The sequence below is a fragment of the Micrasema longulum genome, unplaced genomic scaffold, assembly GCF_059751315.1.
Source record: "Micrasema longulum isolate JH-2025_06_02 unplaced genomic scaffold, ASM5975131v1 h1tg000870l, whole genome shotgun sequence".
Taxonomy (NCBI): domain Eukaryota; kingdom Metazoa; phylum Arthropoda; class Insecta; order Trichoptera; family Brachycentridae; genus Micrasema; species Micrasema longulum.
In genome coordinates, this window is record NW_028278062.1 from 90,902 (window position 1) to 108,389 (window position 17,488).

General features: G+C 34.3%; 1 protein-coding gene and 1 long non-coding RNA gene across 2 annotated transcripts in view; one reads left to right on the forward strand and one right to left on the reverse strand.

The window, feature by feature from the left end:
* The first annotated feature begins 1,466 nt into the window (after positions 1-1,466).
* LOC148278504 (uncharacterized) lies at positions 1,467-4,718 on the forward strand. Its single transcript, XR_015823176.1, has 2 exons — positions 1,467-2,288; positions 2,836-4,718. It is a non-coding gene; the product is annotated as an uncharacterized LOC148278504 (long non-coding RNA).
* Positions 4,719-6,723: 2,005 nt separating this feature from the next.
* The window catches only part of LOC148278505 (carbohydrate sulfotransferase 3), a 46,777-nt gene continuing 36,012 nt past the window's right edge, over positions 6,724-17,488 (reverse strand). The window contains exons 3-4 of the mRNA XM_088231295.1: positions 12,841-13,057; positions 6,724-7,295 (exon numbers count right to left, since the gene is read on the reverse strand). Of these exons, the coding sequence (XP_088087421.1) occupies positions 7,188-7,295; positions 12,841-13,057 (325 nt within the window). The 3' untranslated portion in view covers positions 6,724-7,187. The remainder of the gene's footprint in view (positions 7,296-12,840; positions 13,058-17,488) is intronic.

Here is a 17,488-nt window from a genome sequence, read left to right on the forward strand (position 1 = left end):
CAATCCACAATGAGGAACTGCAGCCCTACGGGAAATTGCATACAAAAAATGTTTTCTTGCCCGCGGTAAAAATTAGAGCATTGAATTGTACAGTAAAATTTCTTAAAAATGTATGAAAAAAAAATTATATATATACAGTCGAACTTGGTTATAACGATCACGGAAACAGTGAGATCTCGGATGTAACGAGGAAACATTAGTTGACATTTTAGTTCGTGGTTTTCTCCATACAATTATTCATTGATATAAAATAAAAAATATGAAAATTCTTTGATTATTGAAAAATATTTACGAGTACATGAAAATAACATTTTTATATGTCAACAATATTTTGAGTTTGTCCAAATTTTTGAAGACGAGAATTGGATTTAAGTCCCTGGGGAGCTGTTTATATTAACATATTACAACAATGAATGAATGAACAAGTGAATGTTACGCAGTGTGTAAAGTGGCCACTTAAACCAGCCATTGACAGGTCATAAGCCCTGTAGATGCCTAGACTTCTATATTACCTTCTCTTAAATGTTCTTCATCTCTGTTGTAACATGTTAATATAAACAGCTCCCCGGGGAGTTGAATCCAGTTCTTGTCTACAAAAATTTGGACAAACTCAAAATATTGTTGATAAATTACCTGGTCAATGAAGAAGTATAGAAATTGAAAAAATAATATTTTCAGGCGTTGCCTAGTATGTAGGTGAAATAATTCAATTAGATGAATCTCACCCGCATAAATAAAGGTTTCAGCTCTTTAACTTCACAAACATCAACAGATGAAAGAATTGAAGGAATATAGATGTTCAAATATAGGTAGAATGGTGAATATTACACAGTGTGTAAAGTGGCCACTTAAACCAGCCATTGACAGGTCATAAGCCCTGTAGATGCCTAGACTTCTATATTACCTTCTCTTAAATGTTCTTCATCTCTGTTGTAATATGTTAATTTTTATATGTATAAACTTATACGTATTCATTTGAATAATATATTTTCTTTACTAACTTTGCATAATTTGTAAAAATCTGTTATTAGTTCTGAGTTTATACACTATCTTTATCTGTTTGCTATATATATGTTTGTAGAACTGTTGATTTCCAAAATAAAATAAAATAAAATAACGAGCTACTTTTCGGATATACCGAACGAAAATATTGTCACAAATTACACAAAAAATCTTCAATTGTTAAAAACATCATTCTCGAAATAAAGTAATAAAATCTAAATGGTCGGCTAACATAAAGGATAAATACCGCCGGGCGTTGGGATCGGATTGTGTTTATGATAGCTATGTAAGTGTCTAGGCACCTAATTGGATATTTCGCCGACAATATTGAAAAATGAACACACATGGTTTTTAAAAAATCCACGCTTTGTGAACTTAGTGAGTGCCGATTCGGCACATTGTTACAATTTACAGCTGCTTTTGTAGTTTATGAATGACATGCTTGTTTCGGGGGTTTTTACGGGTTTTTTTAATGTTCTAGGCTTATTTCAATACACAATAAACATTACAAGTGGGTGATATCAAATAAGTATTTTTGAAATTACTCCACGCGTGATGTCTCAAGTTCTCTTCCGCTTCTTTTCGGTGAGATCTGCCGATTCGTCCGTTGACGGTAAATAAACTGGAAATCTTCCACGCCACTCATATCATTGGTTGATTCATATGAACTAGTGACGTTCAAAATAATTCGATTTTATTGAAATATTTTTTTCATGCATTTTCAAGAAAGTTTGTCGTATAATTTAATGCTCTAATTTTTACCGCTAGAAAGAAAACATTTTTTGTATTCGATTTCCTGTAGGGCTGAAGTTTCTTATTTGTGGGTTGGATGGTTTCTGCATAACATGGTCAATTAGCAATGGCACAACTATGCATTTGTAGTATTGTTTTGCATAGCAAGTTTGAAAGGTGAAAATTTAATCAATCCAATACAAAATTTAATGTTATAAAATATTTGCCTAATTACCTGTTCAGAATGGAGTCGAATAATGGAATTTAATGAAAACCATCTAATAGACTCCAAGACCGTGAAAAGGTGCAAGATTTTGTTTATTTAGGCTCATCCATCTCTGCGGGCGGTGCATGCACATCAGAAATCAAAAGACGCACCCTAATCGCAAAAAATGCCATGACTCGACTGACCAAAATTTGGCAAGATCGGGGCATCTTGAAGAAAACTAAAATGTTCATAGTACGTATGCTTGAGTTCCCAATATTCTTACATGGGGCAGAAACGTGGACAGTTAAACACGTGAGCAGGAGAGAATAGATGCCTTCAAAATGTGGTGTTGGCGTCGAATGCTGAGAATACCATGGACAGCCAGAAGAACAAATGTCTTCATACTCGAGGAACTCAACGTAAAACTTCGCCTATCGGCCGTATGCTGCCAACGTATTCTGCGGCTCTTCGGACACAGCTAGACGTGACCCAGAAATTCTGGAGAAAATAATAATCACGGACAGTGTGCCAGGACGAAGAAGCAGAGGTAGAGCTGCAGCTCGATGGATCGACCAGGAGAAAACCAGGTGACCCTACATGGAGCTATGGAGAGGGCGCAGAGCCGTGAAGGGTGAAGACCCATTGTCCACGGAATGGCTGGAGAGAGTACCGATGATCACGGCCCTCAGAACTGAGGAACGACAGAGAAGAATGGAATTGTAAAAATAAGGATGAAAGGCTGAAAGCTGTTGAAATGCGTTCTCTCAGGCTAATGTGTGGTAAAACTGTATACAATAGGTGCACAAACGTTGAGATTCATGCATTATATGAGGCTGAGATAAGCATTATCGACAAAATCAAGAAAGGAGTTCTACGTTGGTTTGGTCATGTAGAGCCAATGGACAGCGAAAGAATGGCTATGATGGTTTATAATGCGAATGTTGATGGATGCAGAAATTGAGTCCTTAGGTTCAGTTATATACACATTCTATGTGAATATGATGCTTTATATCATAAAAGAAGCCGCATCCTCGGAGGACCACTAGTTACATCCGAGGATGTTAAAGAGCTTGCCCCCTACCTGATAGCCCGATACTTTACGGATCTGGGCTTGGAGGGGGAGATTTACCAAAATGAGAACTCTCGCCTTCCACACAGTAGCCAGGCTCTTTAAAGAACTGGACTCGGAGGGCGAGAACTATTCACGAGGACCCGCCATAATAGAACTTTACAGGATGCAGTGACGTCAGGAGCTTCTATAGCACTGACCCCCAAATTTAAGAATAAGGATAGTCAAGTTGACATATTTATATTCTGTTTCTTCGGCTTGACGAATATTCTAACGAAGGCTATTTAAAAACAATTGGAACTAGTTCTATAGTAAAAATGTTTAAGACTTACGAGAGAGATCGAACATTTAAAAATTTAAAAATAATATCATAGTCAAATATCAATTAAAAACGGTAAAAGAATAAAAAATAAAATGTCAAAATAGTTGTGAGATTCGAGGCAATACTTTCGTTAGTTGGATTAAAAATCTTATCGTAAAATGGAAATAAATTAATAGCTATGATCTAGGCTATATTTATTGACTTGTATAATATATAGTGAAGATGGAATTTAGGACCACAATCCACGATCAGTTGTAAGCCTGCGCTAAGTATGGCAAAAGGAGGCGAGTGTTTCTTAAGCCCTTCCGAGATGTCTATTTAAAAAAATGACAATTTCTCAATACGTAAAAAAGGCTGTAAGTACGTTCAGTTCCAAACCCCTCTATAATGGAATTTCAACAAAACCCAGAAATCACTAAAGCTAGTCTGAAAAAAAATTCCAGATTTAAAATGGCGCTCTTTTAAAATTGCTCCATTTAAAACATAAAGGAAATGAGCATTACATAAAAACATCCATTTTCTAAGGTATTTCTTATAAAACATATACTTAAAAGCTTTATATGTATAGCTAAAATATGAATACTTTTCGACCAAAAAATTACGTCTCTTGAAATAATGTATATTAGTACTCATATATTTTTAGATGTGAAATTTGTTCTAATGGTTTGAAGATAAGATATTAAATAAAAAAGCGATTGAAGAAAGATCGTATTAAGCATTTTCAATCACACAAATTTTATGGTATGTTTCTTGAATTCTAGGTTAAATTTCTTTAAGTCTTGCTTCAATAATCCTTTAAAAATAAAAGAACTCAGGGATAATATTTTGGTCGCAAATATTTGATTTCTGCAGTATGTTTTCAGCAAAATTTTAATGTTCAAATCGGCTGGCAAACGGCCGATATTTAAAACAAAATTTATAGTTGGAAACGAATTACCAAGAAAATTTTTAAGTATAATTTTTTCTTCGCAAAGTTACATTCAAACGTGTTTTTTCCATTTTCGATTATAGAGGGTTTCGGAATTACACGACACAAATGAAGGTGTTGATGCACGCTTGCATAGTGAAGATTATTTTGAAAAACCAGGTACAACAATAACCAAACTACCTAAAACTCTCGTAAAAATAATTTGTTCTACATAAAATTCACCTTTGTTCGCATATTTGTAAAACGAGTGTTATATAAATTAATTATTGACATAACTAAATTCTACACAGGCTCAAACAATCTATTGACTTAACAACTTCAACTAAAAAAAGTCTTATTATTATTATTACACTCTCCTACAAGAGTGTTCAATTTGAGTGTGTGATTAAAAATATTATATTGCTTACGTGCAAATTTTGTTCAAAATGCGAAGGATCTATATAAGGTGTTCGCTAGAGACACGTTCAAACTAAATTTTAGGATATCGGATCCTTAAACAAATATTTTTCATCTGTATTTCTACAGCTGTAGGAAAACAGATCACAAGGAGAATATCCTTTAACATGCTTGTGACAGTTTTTTCTATACGTTTCACTCATGGACAAATATCGTAACATTCTTATTTTTTGGAATATTTCACTTCCGATTAAACCACAGTTGATGGTTTGAGGAATATCTTAGTTGACTAATATACTGGGACACTTTCATTGCTCACCGTTTCATACAGAGACACAATATCTCCTCCTACAATATAATTCCTTTAGTTTCAAGCGCCATCTTTTCACTTCCAATGTCTTTCATACTGACGACTACGCCATTTCCTAAATGAGAGGAGAAAGATTGACGGGTATAGCCCGAATAGCCGCGAACGCGTTAACATACATGGGTTTTAATTTCGCTGGTTTTGCGGTCATCTACCATACGACTTCGTTTGATCGTGCCCTTTGAGTAAACAAACGCCTCGATTTGACCTAAAAACGAGATCTGTGCTAAATAAACACTCCTTAATTTTTAAATATTTTTTTAAACCAATGATTTCGCTAGTTCTTAGTGGGTGAATATAAAAGTCAACTACCTATAGGCAGAATGGTGAATGTTACAGTGTGTAAAGTGATCACTGAATAACAGATCATAACGTCACCTTAATTTGAATACAACGCAAGTTTTTTTTTTCTATATTTGAGGTTATTATTGAATATTTTTCACAGTACAAAATACCATCTATCTCTGTCATTTGAATTAAGAAATTGTTGACGGAAAAAAGATAAAACACATTTTTTAAATAATGCATATCTCAAGAAAGGTGTATTATTCCTCAGAAGACAGCGTAAGTCAGAAGGTGGTCAGTAACACAGGAGTTTACATTTGTTTGGATAAATGTTAACGGATAATGTTTCATACAAAATTATTCATTTATGAAGTTTTCATTGTCCCCTGTAAAGCTATCATTATAGTCCTTAAAATTTAAGTTAATTAAAATGACAGCTGCCAAACTGATGTCAATAGTGATGGAAAATTACTGATCACTAATCATGTACCAATCAAATCGATTGTATCAGTTTTTTCATGCAAACATGAAACTCTGTTTCCGAAAATTGATATAAAAACTCAAAAACAAGCCTATTATAGTGTGTTAAAACAATTATTTACCAAAAAATAAGACATTTATACTTTTTTCATGAACAAAATCAAATGAATTATTTTTTTATTGGATCAATTTACATTAATCTTAGCAAAATGATGTAACCTTGTAAGAACGTCATTAATAAATAAGTTTATTTGAATTTTTATTTTATACATAAATAAAAGACGAGTGATACTTTAATCCACAAATTTGGAATATCCAGTGACCGGTTTCATCGCTTTTGCGACATCTTCGAGACTGATATCTTTATTAAGGAGTTCAATGTATTTATACAAAACGGAGGCAAGGATAGAGAATTCAAAATTATATGAATGTAAATTAAATAAAGTTACTTTTATCTTAAGGATCATTATCAAAAAAAATTCGCGTTAACTAATGAGTTGATATAATGCTAAATAGTTAAAATAGTTAACTCATTAAAATAGCATTATATCAACTCATTAGTTATCCTGAAATTTTTTTGATAATGATCCTTAAGATAAAAATAACTTTATTTAATTTACTTTCATATAATTTTGAATTATCTATCCTTACCTCTGTTTTGTATAAATACATTGAACTCCTTAATAAAGATACCTGTCTCGAAGATGTCACGAAAGCGATAAAACCGATCACTGGATATTCCAAATTTGTGGATTAAAGTATCACTCGTCTTTTATTTATATAATAAATTACAAAGAAATTTAATTAAGAATTTTGACTTACAAACTTAAATGATTTAGGTTTATTTGAGTTTTTTTTAGTTTTTTTTATTTATGTTGATTTATATGTCGAGCATTGTTTTAAAAAAATAAATTAACATTCCAGATATGAATGATTTTTCGTGTGTCAATATAAATCACTCCTTAGACATCAATACAAAGTTGCGTTGTCACTATTGCTGACAACTATCATTCTAATCAAGCTACATTTTAAGGACTATAGTGACTTGCGTTATATTTAAATTAAGGTACCGATAAGCTTAATCTAAGAACATAATAATAAATGTGACCACAGTTTGTTAATATAAGCTGCACACAAGCTCGTATTTTAGCAAACAACCTTCAGGACGGGTGTGCAGGTCGGTAGATTTCCATCATTCCGAATTAAAACTGCCGAATAACAGTTGTATACCAGTCGAGTGTTTTAACTTTTAACTACAGTCCGAGCTCTACCAAACTTCCACCCAGCGATTATCCCTTTGAGTTTGCGAAAGTCGATTCACAGTGCCTGGTTCCATGGTGCCGATTTCCCGGCGATGGTGCGAAGAATGATTATTTTGTCAGTGAGCAAGAACAGCCATCACGCGACGCTGTATTCCCCGAGCGGGTTGAAGTCTTTGCTCATCAGGTGACTCCGATTATAAGCTTTCTTGTAGCCCCAATGCTGCATGGCTTCGGTACACTCGTTCTGCAAACAAAAAAGGATAAAGGTTAGCAAATACTAAATAGTAATGTTTGGTGTACCATTGCAGTGCCCTATGCACCATTAGGTGCGGAAAGGGAATGATGATGATAATGAAATAGTAATGTTATGGCGATGATGATACAGGTTTGTTAATTTATTTTTTTAATTTTATTTATTTATCCTTTTACATTGTTTGTATTCTTTTTTATACAGAATAATGTTCCCTCACTGGGGTGCCCTTTCCCAAGGGAAACATTTTACAAAATGTGAAACATGCCTAAGACTAGCTATTTCACAAAGTTAACATAATGATAACAGGAAAAAAAATGTAATTTATCCAATTAACCTAATTATCATTAACATAATAAACAATAAAAAACTAAAATAATCATAAAAAACATAACCAATTTATATAGACCAACAGAACGAATTTCACAAACAGTACACACATTTTACCTTTTAGGCTTGATTCACTCATCGATCCGTGTGCAACCCACCTCCACTATCCATTTCTTAAAAGCAATTTTACATTGTGAGAACTTACTAATTGTCCTTATTGATAATGGAAGTAGATTGTACATAATATAACTATATAAGGACATTCAATCCATCTAATCTTCACATTCGTTTGAAAATGCCCTAACAAGGCTAAACAACTGTCACAATTTTTTTGTTTTTATATTTGTGAAAATAGAATTAAGGCAACAACTAGCTGCCAGTCTGCAAGCATTTGGACATACTCAAACATTGTTGAATTAACTACCCGGTAAAATAAGAAGTATAAAAATTAGAAAATTGTTTTCAGGCGTTGCCTAGTCGGTGATTTGGTTCAGCCAGATGAATCTGACCCACATAATAAAGGTTTCAGCTCCTTTACTTCACAAAAGTCGACAGATGGAAGAGTTGAGATGTGGATGTTTAAACATGCGCAGAATGGTGAATGATACATAGTGTGTACAGTGGCCACTTAAACCAGCCAATGACAGGTCAAAAGCCCTGTAAATACCTAGACTTCCATATTTCCTTCTCAAAAATGTTTTATCTCTCTGTTGCAACAAATTTAGATTTCTTCTTATATTATTCTCTTGGTTATAGTTTATCAGTATGGTTTTTTGTTCAAATTGAAATTTTATAGCTTCGATGATAATCCATAATTTATCTCATAATTGTACCAAATATTTAGGGTATCACTCTTTTACTTACTAAGCGAAAAGAGCTATGGCCAAGGAATGGGCGATGTCTCCCGCTTGACTTTTAACTTTTAATTTGATTTTTAATTTTATCTTTCAATTTTAACTTTTTAATTTTAATTCTTAATTTTAACTTTTAATTTAAACTTTTAACTTAATTTTAATTTAAACTTTTCATTTTAATTTTAACGTTTACTTTTGATTTTAATTTTAACTTTTGATTTCAACTCTTAATTTATACTTACTTACATCAACTACCTGCATCTAATAATCTATTGTTGGTTGTGATTTTTTTAACAAATAAATTTAAATGTTCATGGAAGCAGAAGAGAGGGAGGAAAGTAGAGTAGCTATACAATGTCTTCTCCTTTTTATGTACTTTTTATGCAATCTATTTATTTTGACTTTTTTAGAATTCAATTATTTTTCCCCTCTCCTCCTGCATTCATAATAAATCAGTGTGAAATCTGTAATTGGTCTTACTTTTTTAATTGTTCTTTTGTACCTTGTAAAGACTGTACGATTTCATTAATAAATAAATAAATAAAATAAATAAATAGATATGGAATAATCTGTGTAATGATTTTTTTTAAATTCTGAAATTATTTTTGTAGAAGATAACCTACAAACATTGTTCTTTTTAAGTACATTTTTTTTATAGACTGCTGCACGGTACAATCGCAGACTTCGAATAGCGGACATGCACCTAGAGAAGACCTTAAATATATTTAAAATCACAGCATACACCGAGTGTTATGAAACGGTATTTTTATGCGCAAGCGATGGTCGATTAATGTGCCTAAATGCAATTAGACTAGGCGATTATTACGCCACGTTAGTAATAGTGTTGATAAAAATTCAGTCAACAATCGGCTGGAAATGTCAGCTGCATATTAATTGGTAAATTGTCTTGAAAGCACAGCCGGAATAAAGATTAACCAAATTTCATTTGGATGGTTTTAAAACCTAAATGAATATTCTAGAAATTAAGAAACACAGCATATAAATTTGCCTCTTTCGATACAAGCTTGCCTAGTGAGGGAGACAAATAGATTATTGACTTATTTATGCTTTATTAAGTTAGTTCATGATGGCAGATAAAAAATGACAGCTTTCAAAAAGAACTAGGAGTAGCAGACGTCAGAAGATAGGATATTTACTCATGGAAAACCAAATGCGGCCTATTGGCACCTCACTAAAGTCCAAAACAGCAAAATACTAAGTTTTGAGAATAGATGTCTCAGAAGAATATCGGGATGCGCCATTGCTCTTAGACTTTGCAATAATGGTGATTGGACTAGTTAAAGTGATCAACCAAAATCAATGATCAATCTTCCAACTTTCAAGAGAAACAATTGCGATTTTCCCAGCGTACCATAGTTTTGTATATGACATGTAAGGCTACTAGCTATAGGAGTCCCAAACATAATAAATTAAGAGGGATGATGATGATTAATAACCTGCGCTTGGAGGAGCAGATTTCGCAATACGAGAACCTTGAAATAATAATTCGCTCCCGCTGCATAGAACAATGGCATGCAAATTTTTGGTGTAACAACAAACGTACAACGGACAGTTTCGGTTTGCACTTGCAATTCTCAACCTGAGTACCTACGACCCATTGTAAACTGCAGCTAACTTCATGATTGATGATCAAAGAATGGCGACTCTATAAGCCAGTGGCCTTTTATTGCTCTGAGATGAGAACACCCGCCCTCCGAGAACTAATTTACATGGACCCGTCACAATTTTTTTTTTTCAATTCAATTAATTTATTTAAAAATAACATATATGTTCATTACAAACATACATTCAATACGTACATATTATAAAAAAGAAAAAAATACATGAAAGAGACTCATGTCAGAGTAGTAGCTTACCCACCACATACCGCACACCGCATCTGAGGACATAAGTCTCCATGGCGGTGCCCACATACACGGAAAATTTGCTCATTGTCAAAAGAGAAAAGCTGTCCGAAGGAGCTCTCTGAAATCTGGTAGCCTTAGCATTTTTGTGCTGAAAGAAAGTAATCCAGAAGTACATAATATGTACTTCATTGGATTGAGAAGAGAGGGAAGTGAATTCTTCACTGACTGGGATTAAATTTTGTCAATTTTGTCAAAGTAGTAGGAGTAACCTGCTCTGGAAAACCCCTTCGGATACATGGAACAGATCAACATCCAGAGCGATGCTGTTCAGCATAGCGGTAGCCCTTCCAACGGCAGGGTGGTCCTGTGTATCGAAATATGAAACAATCTATGCTGACGCTGTCTTAGGTATTATCAGGAACATACAAACCAATGCTCATCATAATCTCAGGATTATCGAACTGCGCAACAATCGATAAAAATGTCTAGTCAAATACACATTCCTTCTAGTCTCTTAACTATCGTAGCCGAGCACACCCTGGAGACACTCGGTCGGGTAGAGCCGAGAATAATACCCGCGCTCTCTCATCTAGAAATATCTCAGAAACTTCTTTTGGATTTTCTCTATCATAAGAGAGTACTTCAGTTCATGTGGCCCCCGAATCATCGAGCCACTCTCGAGTCTACTTCGCACCGAGGAGTTGTAAAGAGTTCTCAGTACGTCTAAACAATAGATGTACATGGGTCGAAGTACCATCAGGAGCTTATATGGCAATGACACTCATATATTTAAGAATAAGAATTTCTCATTCAGTCTTCTGAAATATGGTCTAATTTTATAATTGAGGATATTTACACAAAATGTCATATACTATTGTTTCCCCGAAGTCTCGTACCTTTGTCGTATTAAATAAAGAAAAATTCTAATTAGTAACGTGATTGAAAATGTTTGTATTCAGCAGCCGAAATAGGCTTACAATGGCACGAAATATTTACATAATAAATGAGTTTTAATAACAATAATTAATTAAAACACATGGAAAGAATACAATAACAAGAAGTTCGTAACAGAGTGTTGCTATAGTCAAAATGTTTTATTAAACAGTTTGCATTGTTTGATTTATAAAAATGACCTCGAAAAATTTACAATTACGAGGAAGTTAAAAGCTACACGAAATTATATTAGAAAAATGATATTCTTCGACTCACTCGTAACGATGTGGACATTTAATTTATTGAAATGGAAGCATTTCTTCCACAGATCACGGTGTAGCGAGATTAGAGACTTAGGAGTTATTCTTGATAGTAGATTGCTGTTTGGGTCTCGCATAAATTCTAATGTTGAATAAGCTTACCAAATGCTGGGATTCATTTTAAGAATTTCCAAACCCTTTAAAAAACCAAGCACATTGAAAACTTTGTACAACACTTTTATACGCAGTAACTTGGAGTTTGCATCCGTTGTGTGGAGCCCGCAACACATAACAAACATAGAAAGGATTGAAAATGTTCAACTAAAATTTTCAAATCACCTGGATTATAAAAACAACAAATTTAAAATTATTTTTTTTTTTCTCCAAGTACCTTAGCCTTGTACATGACACGTAAGGCTACTAAATACAGGAATCCAATTATATATTAAAAAATGATGGCATGTTCGATCACTGATTTTGGTTTATTACCTTTATGAGTCCAATCACCATTGTTGCAAAGTTCAAGAACAATGGCGCGTGATAACTACTCTTAACTACAGTGTGGATATCTGTTAAGGATATTCCATCTTTCCTGCATTCTGCTTCAAGATTATGGCGTTGCAAACTGAAAAATGGGCACTGAAATAACAGATGTTCGATACTCTGTGAAGAAATATCATCGCATGGACAATAGTCATCATTCCTTAATTTAAACCTATATGGATAACTTCTCATAGCTACGTGTACGGTAAAAATTTGGGTCGTTTCGAAAGTACTTTGGTGATTATGACGGAAGTTTGCTGCATCAGCCAGCGTTCATCCCATTTCCAAGATAAAAAAAAAGATTTTTTTTTCCGAGTACCTACCTTAGCCTTGTACATGACACGTAAGGCTACTAAATACAGGGGTCCAAATATATACAAAAATAAAAACTACTCATAAATGAGTAGTTTTACGGTTTGGCCATAAGGTACTCTGTAGACGTCGCTAAGTAACGAATTACAGACCGTATTGCACAAGAGGCGAGATTTTCAATTTTATTCGGCATTTCGAACAAGCACCACGAAGCGTACACAACAGTCAGCTATCGCATAATGACTTCAACTCCCCAATTTGTTAGGGTAAGTACCAAGCAACGATGGGATGGCAAGAAGTACAAACGGAACTTATTTTCTGGATATACATTGTCCCCCCCCCCATGTAGTATCTCTAAATACGCCCGTGGTACAACTATTCATACATACATACATTTATTTAAATAACTTCCGACGTTTTTAAAAATAAAATAAAATACCTGTATGGTCCACACGTCCTCAAAGTCCAGGTCCCTCGTCCAGTGGAAAGGGGCACTCTTGGAGTTGCGGAAGGTGGAGCTGACGCCCCCCAAGTCTAGCTTGGTGTGCGTGTCCAGGAACTCCCACACGCGGCTGTGCGAGTCGAGCCCCAGGAACTGCAGCAGCGAAGAGACGCTCTTGTACGGATCCAACGACAGGTCCTCGTACCGAAGCACCCTAGAAAATACAATGGGAAAAATATTAGTACACGTAAATTAGTTCTACAATTTGGTCGCCAAATGAGGCTAGATATTCCTTAATAGTAGAAAGTGCAGCTGCCGTATCTGCACATCAGGGAGCATAAATATTACCGGTGTACCTCACACATATCAGCTCCTCGGACCAGGTCTACGCCGAAATATCTGAAGGCGCTGACTTGATACATAGGTTTGCGGTCGACAGTCTGAAAATTTCAAAAAATCTGGGTGTGGACTAGAGGTGGTAAAAAAAATTGTAACTGCTGTTTTAAAACAGATACCCTGCCGAAGCACTTAAAAGAGTTTCACAAAAATAAATTAAATAATTTAGAAAAAAAGAATAACTAAATCACCAAGGGCTGAAGTAAATTAAAAAAAACATTTCGCTTAGCACGAAAAATTCAACGCCCCGCCGCAATCCGTACCGCGCTTCGCCCTAACTTCAAATCTTTATCCATAATACCTACGTACTCGTATTGTTATCTCCCAAGGAAGAAGTACATACACATATACGCATGAAAACTCCCCGGCTTGTTTTCACTCCACCCCCCACCCGCGCAGTCCCGTGACCTTGCCCATCCTTATGGCATATCTTAAAATTAGAAAATTTAAACCGAACGAAGTCGTTGGTCGTTACCGTTATGAAATAACACAAAAAACTGAAGGTGTTTCCACAACAGAGTTGCAAATTAAACTGAAACAGTGTCATAACCAGTTGTAACCTTTAAGACATTTTGAAAGAACGGGAAAACGTCACCGTTTTAAATAAACAGTGAGCCTACATCGTTTAAAAAAAACAGCGTTTCTAAGAAACCCTTCAAATTTTACTAGTGTTACTTTTACATTTTCGACCCATCCGGCATCCATCCAAACTTCATACAGTAATGGGGAACTTAAGTGCACAATTTCTTTAAATGCCAACCCTGCCGTTTGTATAAAAGGAATGCCAAGCTTACTAAGTGGCTCAATTTTAGTGTAAGCTCTCATAAACAATGTAAGTAAAAAAGCCCGCCCAATTTACGAGTGCATCCAATTGACAATTTCTTGTATCTACAATATTGATAATTTAACGAGGGTAATTTATAATAAATGTTAAATTAATAATTAAGTGCATATAATACGCATTTAATCTGAATGAAAAAAAAATAGTAGGTATAAATGAAATGACATTTTGTGAATTTAAATGTCTCTATTTGCATTCAACAAAAGTTTTAAGCTAAAAAATAATAATGAAAATAAATAATTTTTTGTTTTTTAACCAACAAAAATTGAGCAATGGAAAAACTTTTTTATTCATAATATAATATTTAATGCGATAAGGGAAATGGGAAGCCAAAAAATATATATAACGTACTTAAATTAGCGGGCCCGACAGACGTTGTCCTGCCATTACGTTGGCTTGCCTGCTATTACCTCGGAAAAACACTTTTCATTGATAAGCAGGTACATAGGTACTTGTTTATGATTGAATTTCTAAACTAAAAATAATTCATTTTGGCGTATATATTTTTTTTGCAAATGTCAAACTCGGCTCTTCTCACCAACAGGGGTGCTCTTTATTCATGATTGCGATTTTCAAAAATGTATTGAATGTTAGTTAATATTATTTTTAGGGATGTAACGATTCCGATACACATATCGGCCGATATAATCGGCAGGCCGATATATCGGCATCGCCGATTATATACAGCCGATATTCAGAGTTTGAAAAGATATACAGTGGTGCCTCACACAACGAACTTAATTCGTTCCAGGAGCAAGTTCGTTATGCGAAAAGTTCGTTATGTGAAACGCGTTTTCCCATAACAATACATGTTAAAAAAAAAAATTCGTTCTGTAGCATAAAATATGGTAAGATGACATAAAAAAAAGATAAATTTTTTGTTATTATTTTTATTTAGATACATCTAAAAACATAATGAAAAAAACACACATTTTTTAATTTTAAGAAATAATCGAATCTTGCACATCTTCATCCATTTTCCGCTTTTTGGCCGATGGTGCAGTGAAAAACCTGTCCATAGTCGTTTGTTTCTCTCTTTTCTTCAACATCTGCCGGAAATAACGGACAAGAGTATCGGAGTACAGGTCGTTGATCCTGTTTGCTTCAGCGGAATCCGGATAGTGGGCATTGGTAAACTCCTGAACTGCTTTCCATTTGACCAGGATGTTCTTGATGTCAGCAGTTGGAATTGGTTAATTGTTTGATTGTTGCTCCTCGTTATCAGATGACGCTTCCCTTTGAGCATTGTCCTGTTGTTGGGCCAGAAGTGTTTGGAGCTCTTCAGTTGTCAGCTCTTCTTTGTGTTCCTCAATAAGCTCCTCTACATCCTCTTCAACGATTGCTGCGACACGTGCGTAAGTTAAGCGTACTGCTCAGTGACTAACGACTGCCTGCGCGGAAGGATGCAATAAATCGGCAGTGATCGTGTGAAGTGGGCGACTTCGATGTGTGAAGCGAAGTTCGTTGTGTGAAGCGAAGTTCGTTGTATGAATCGTGAAATGAACGAAAAGGAAGTTCGTTGTGTGCAGCGTTCGCTGTGCGAGGCGTTCGTTATGCGAGGCACCACTGTAATACTTGTCTTATCAACTGAGCTCAGTTGCCTCAGAGCGTCTGTTTTCAACTGCATGTCTCATACAAAATGATTTGCGTAACAGATTGTCTGCTAATAATTTGAACAAACTTTGTTTTCTTAACAAAAGTTTACCAAAACTTAACTTTAATTACTGACTTTTTTTTGTATCGTATTTCTTTACCACTTTGTGTAATTGAATGATAATTACTTTCTTAATTAGCGCTTTGATTTCTTAATAATATTCTTGATTATTCCATACAAATAAATCTTTTCTTCAAATTTTAATTGAACATTTTGGTTTACAACCTTCTCAAGGTTCAGTCTCTAATAAAAATAGATAACTTTTATGCAGAATAAAGACAATTATTCATTAGTTATTTGTTTTATTTTATCTTTTTCTACTAAGCCACCGATATCGGTAGTGCCGATTATTTACTCTAATGATGGGAATAATCGAGATATTTAGATAATCGAAATACAAGCATTCGAGACATGCAAATAATCGAATTCAAAAATCGAATCAATCGATTTTTTTTACCGTGAAAAATAAGAAAACGGCAAAAAAATAAATAAAACAACATTGGTAATTGTTGGGTGGGGGGATAAAAATACATCGGTAACAACAAAGTACTTCGAAATAATTATGAGGAAGTTCAGCCCTACGGGAAATTTGATATAAAACATGTCAAAAATTAGAACAATAAATTGTACATTTTTTGAAAATGTATCTAAAAAAATCAACCAATAATATAGCGTTGTTATAGTTATATGTCAGCCTCGTGGTGTAATGGTCAGCACATTTGCCTACCATACAAGAGGTCTTTGACATGGATGATATGAAATATTTATTTAAAAGGGTGTTTTCACACTAAAATATTTCATAGTCCCTGGACTGGTATCTGAAGCGCAAGACTAATCATCTGACCTTCGTGTAACACAAAACGATCAAAATACGCTGCGATTGGTTTACCAATACAATGCCCTATGCACCATTAGGTGTGGAAAGGGAATGATGACGACGATGATAGTTATCCTATTTCCGGGAAACAAACTAACAGACGTGAACTTAATACGTCACACGCAGAGTAATTTCAAAATAAAATCAAAATTAAAATCATAGTGCTTATGATACGACACACAAAAATGTTAGAAGTTGTGAATGTTTACCCACATGTCAGAATTCATATCTCGATTGTCTCGAAATCTCAAGTCCGAAATCACATTTCGATTGTCTCGAAATCTCAAGTCCGAAATCACATTTCGATTGTCTCGAAATGTCAGGATCGAATTCATATCTCGATTGTCTCGGAAAACCATTTCGAATGAATTCACTCGAGATATCTCGATTATTTTTCCGATTAGTACTAGTGAACTCGATTAGTTGTAAGCATTTCGAAATGTCTCGATCTTTTTAATAATCGAATATTTCGATTATTTCAATTCGATTCTTCCCACCATTAATTTACTCTAATGATCGGTATCGGTATCGCATAGGCAGAATTATGTATCGTTACATCCCTAATTATTTCAGTTTTACCAAAAATCCAGTACAAAGAAATAAATGGGAAGAAATTATAAGGAATGTAAGAAAATAATCTGATTAGGATCGATTTTTCGGATCGGAATACGATTTTTTTTAATGTATTGAATTAAATATTATTTTAGTATTACCAAAATATCAAGTAAAAATAAATAAATGGGTAGAAATTATAAGGAATTTGAGGAGAGAATCTGACTGAGATCCACAAAAAACAAATGCTGTTTGTAAACATTCAAAACAAACTTTTTTATACACAAAAAAACAACACCTTTCCATTTTTTTGTAAATGCATTCT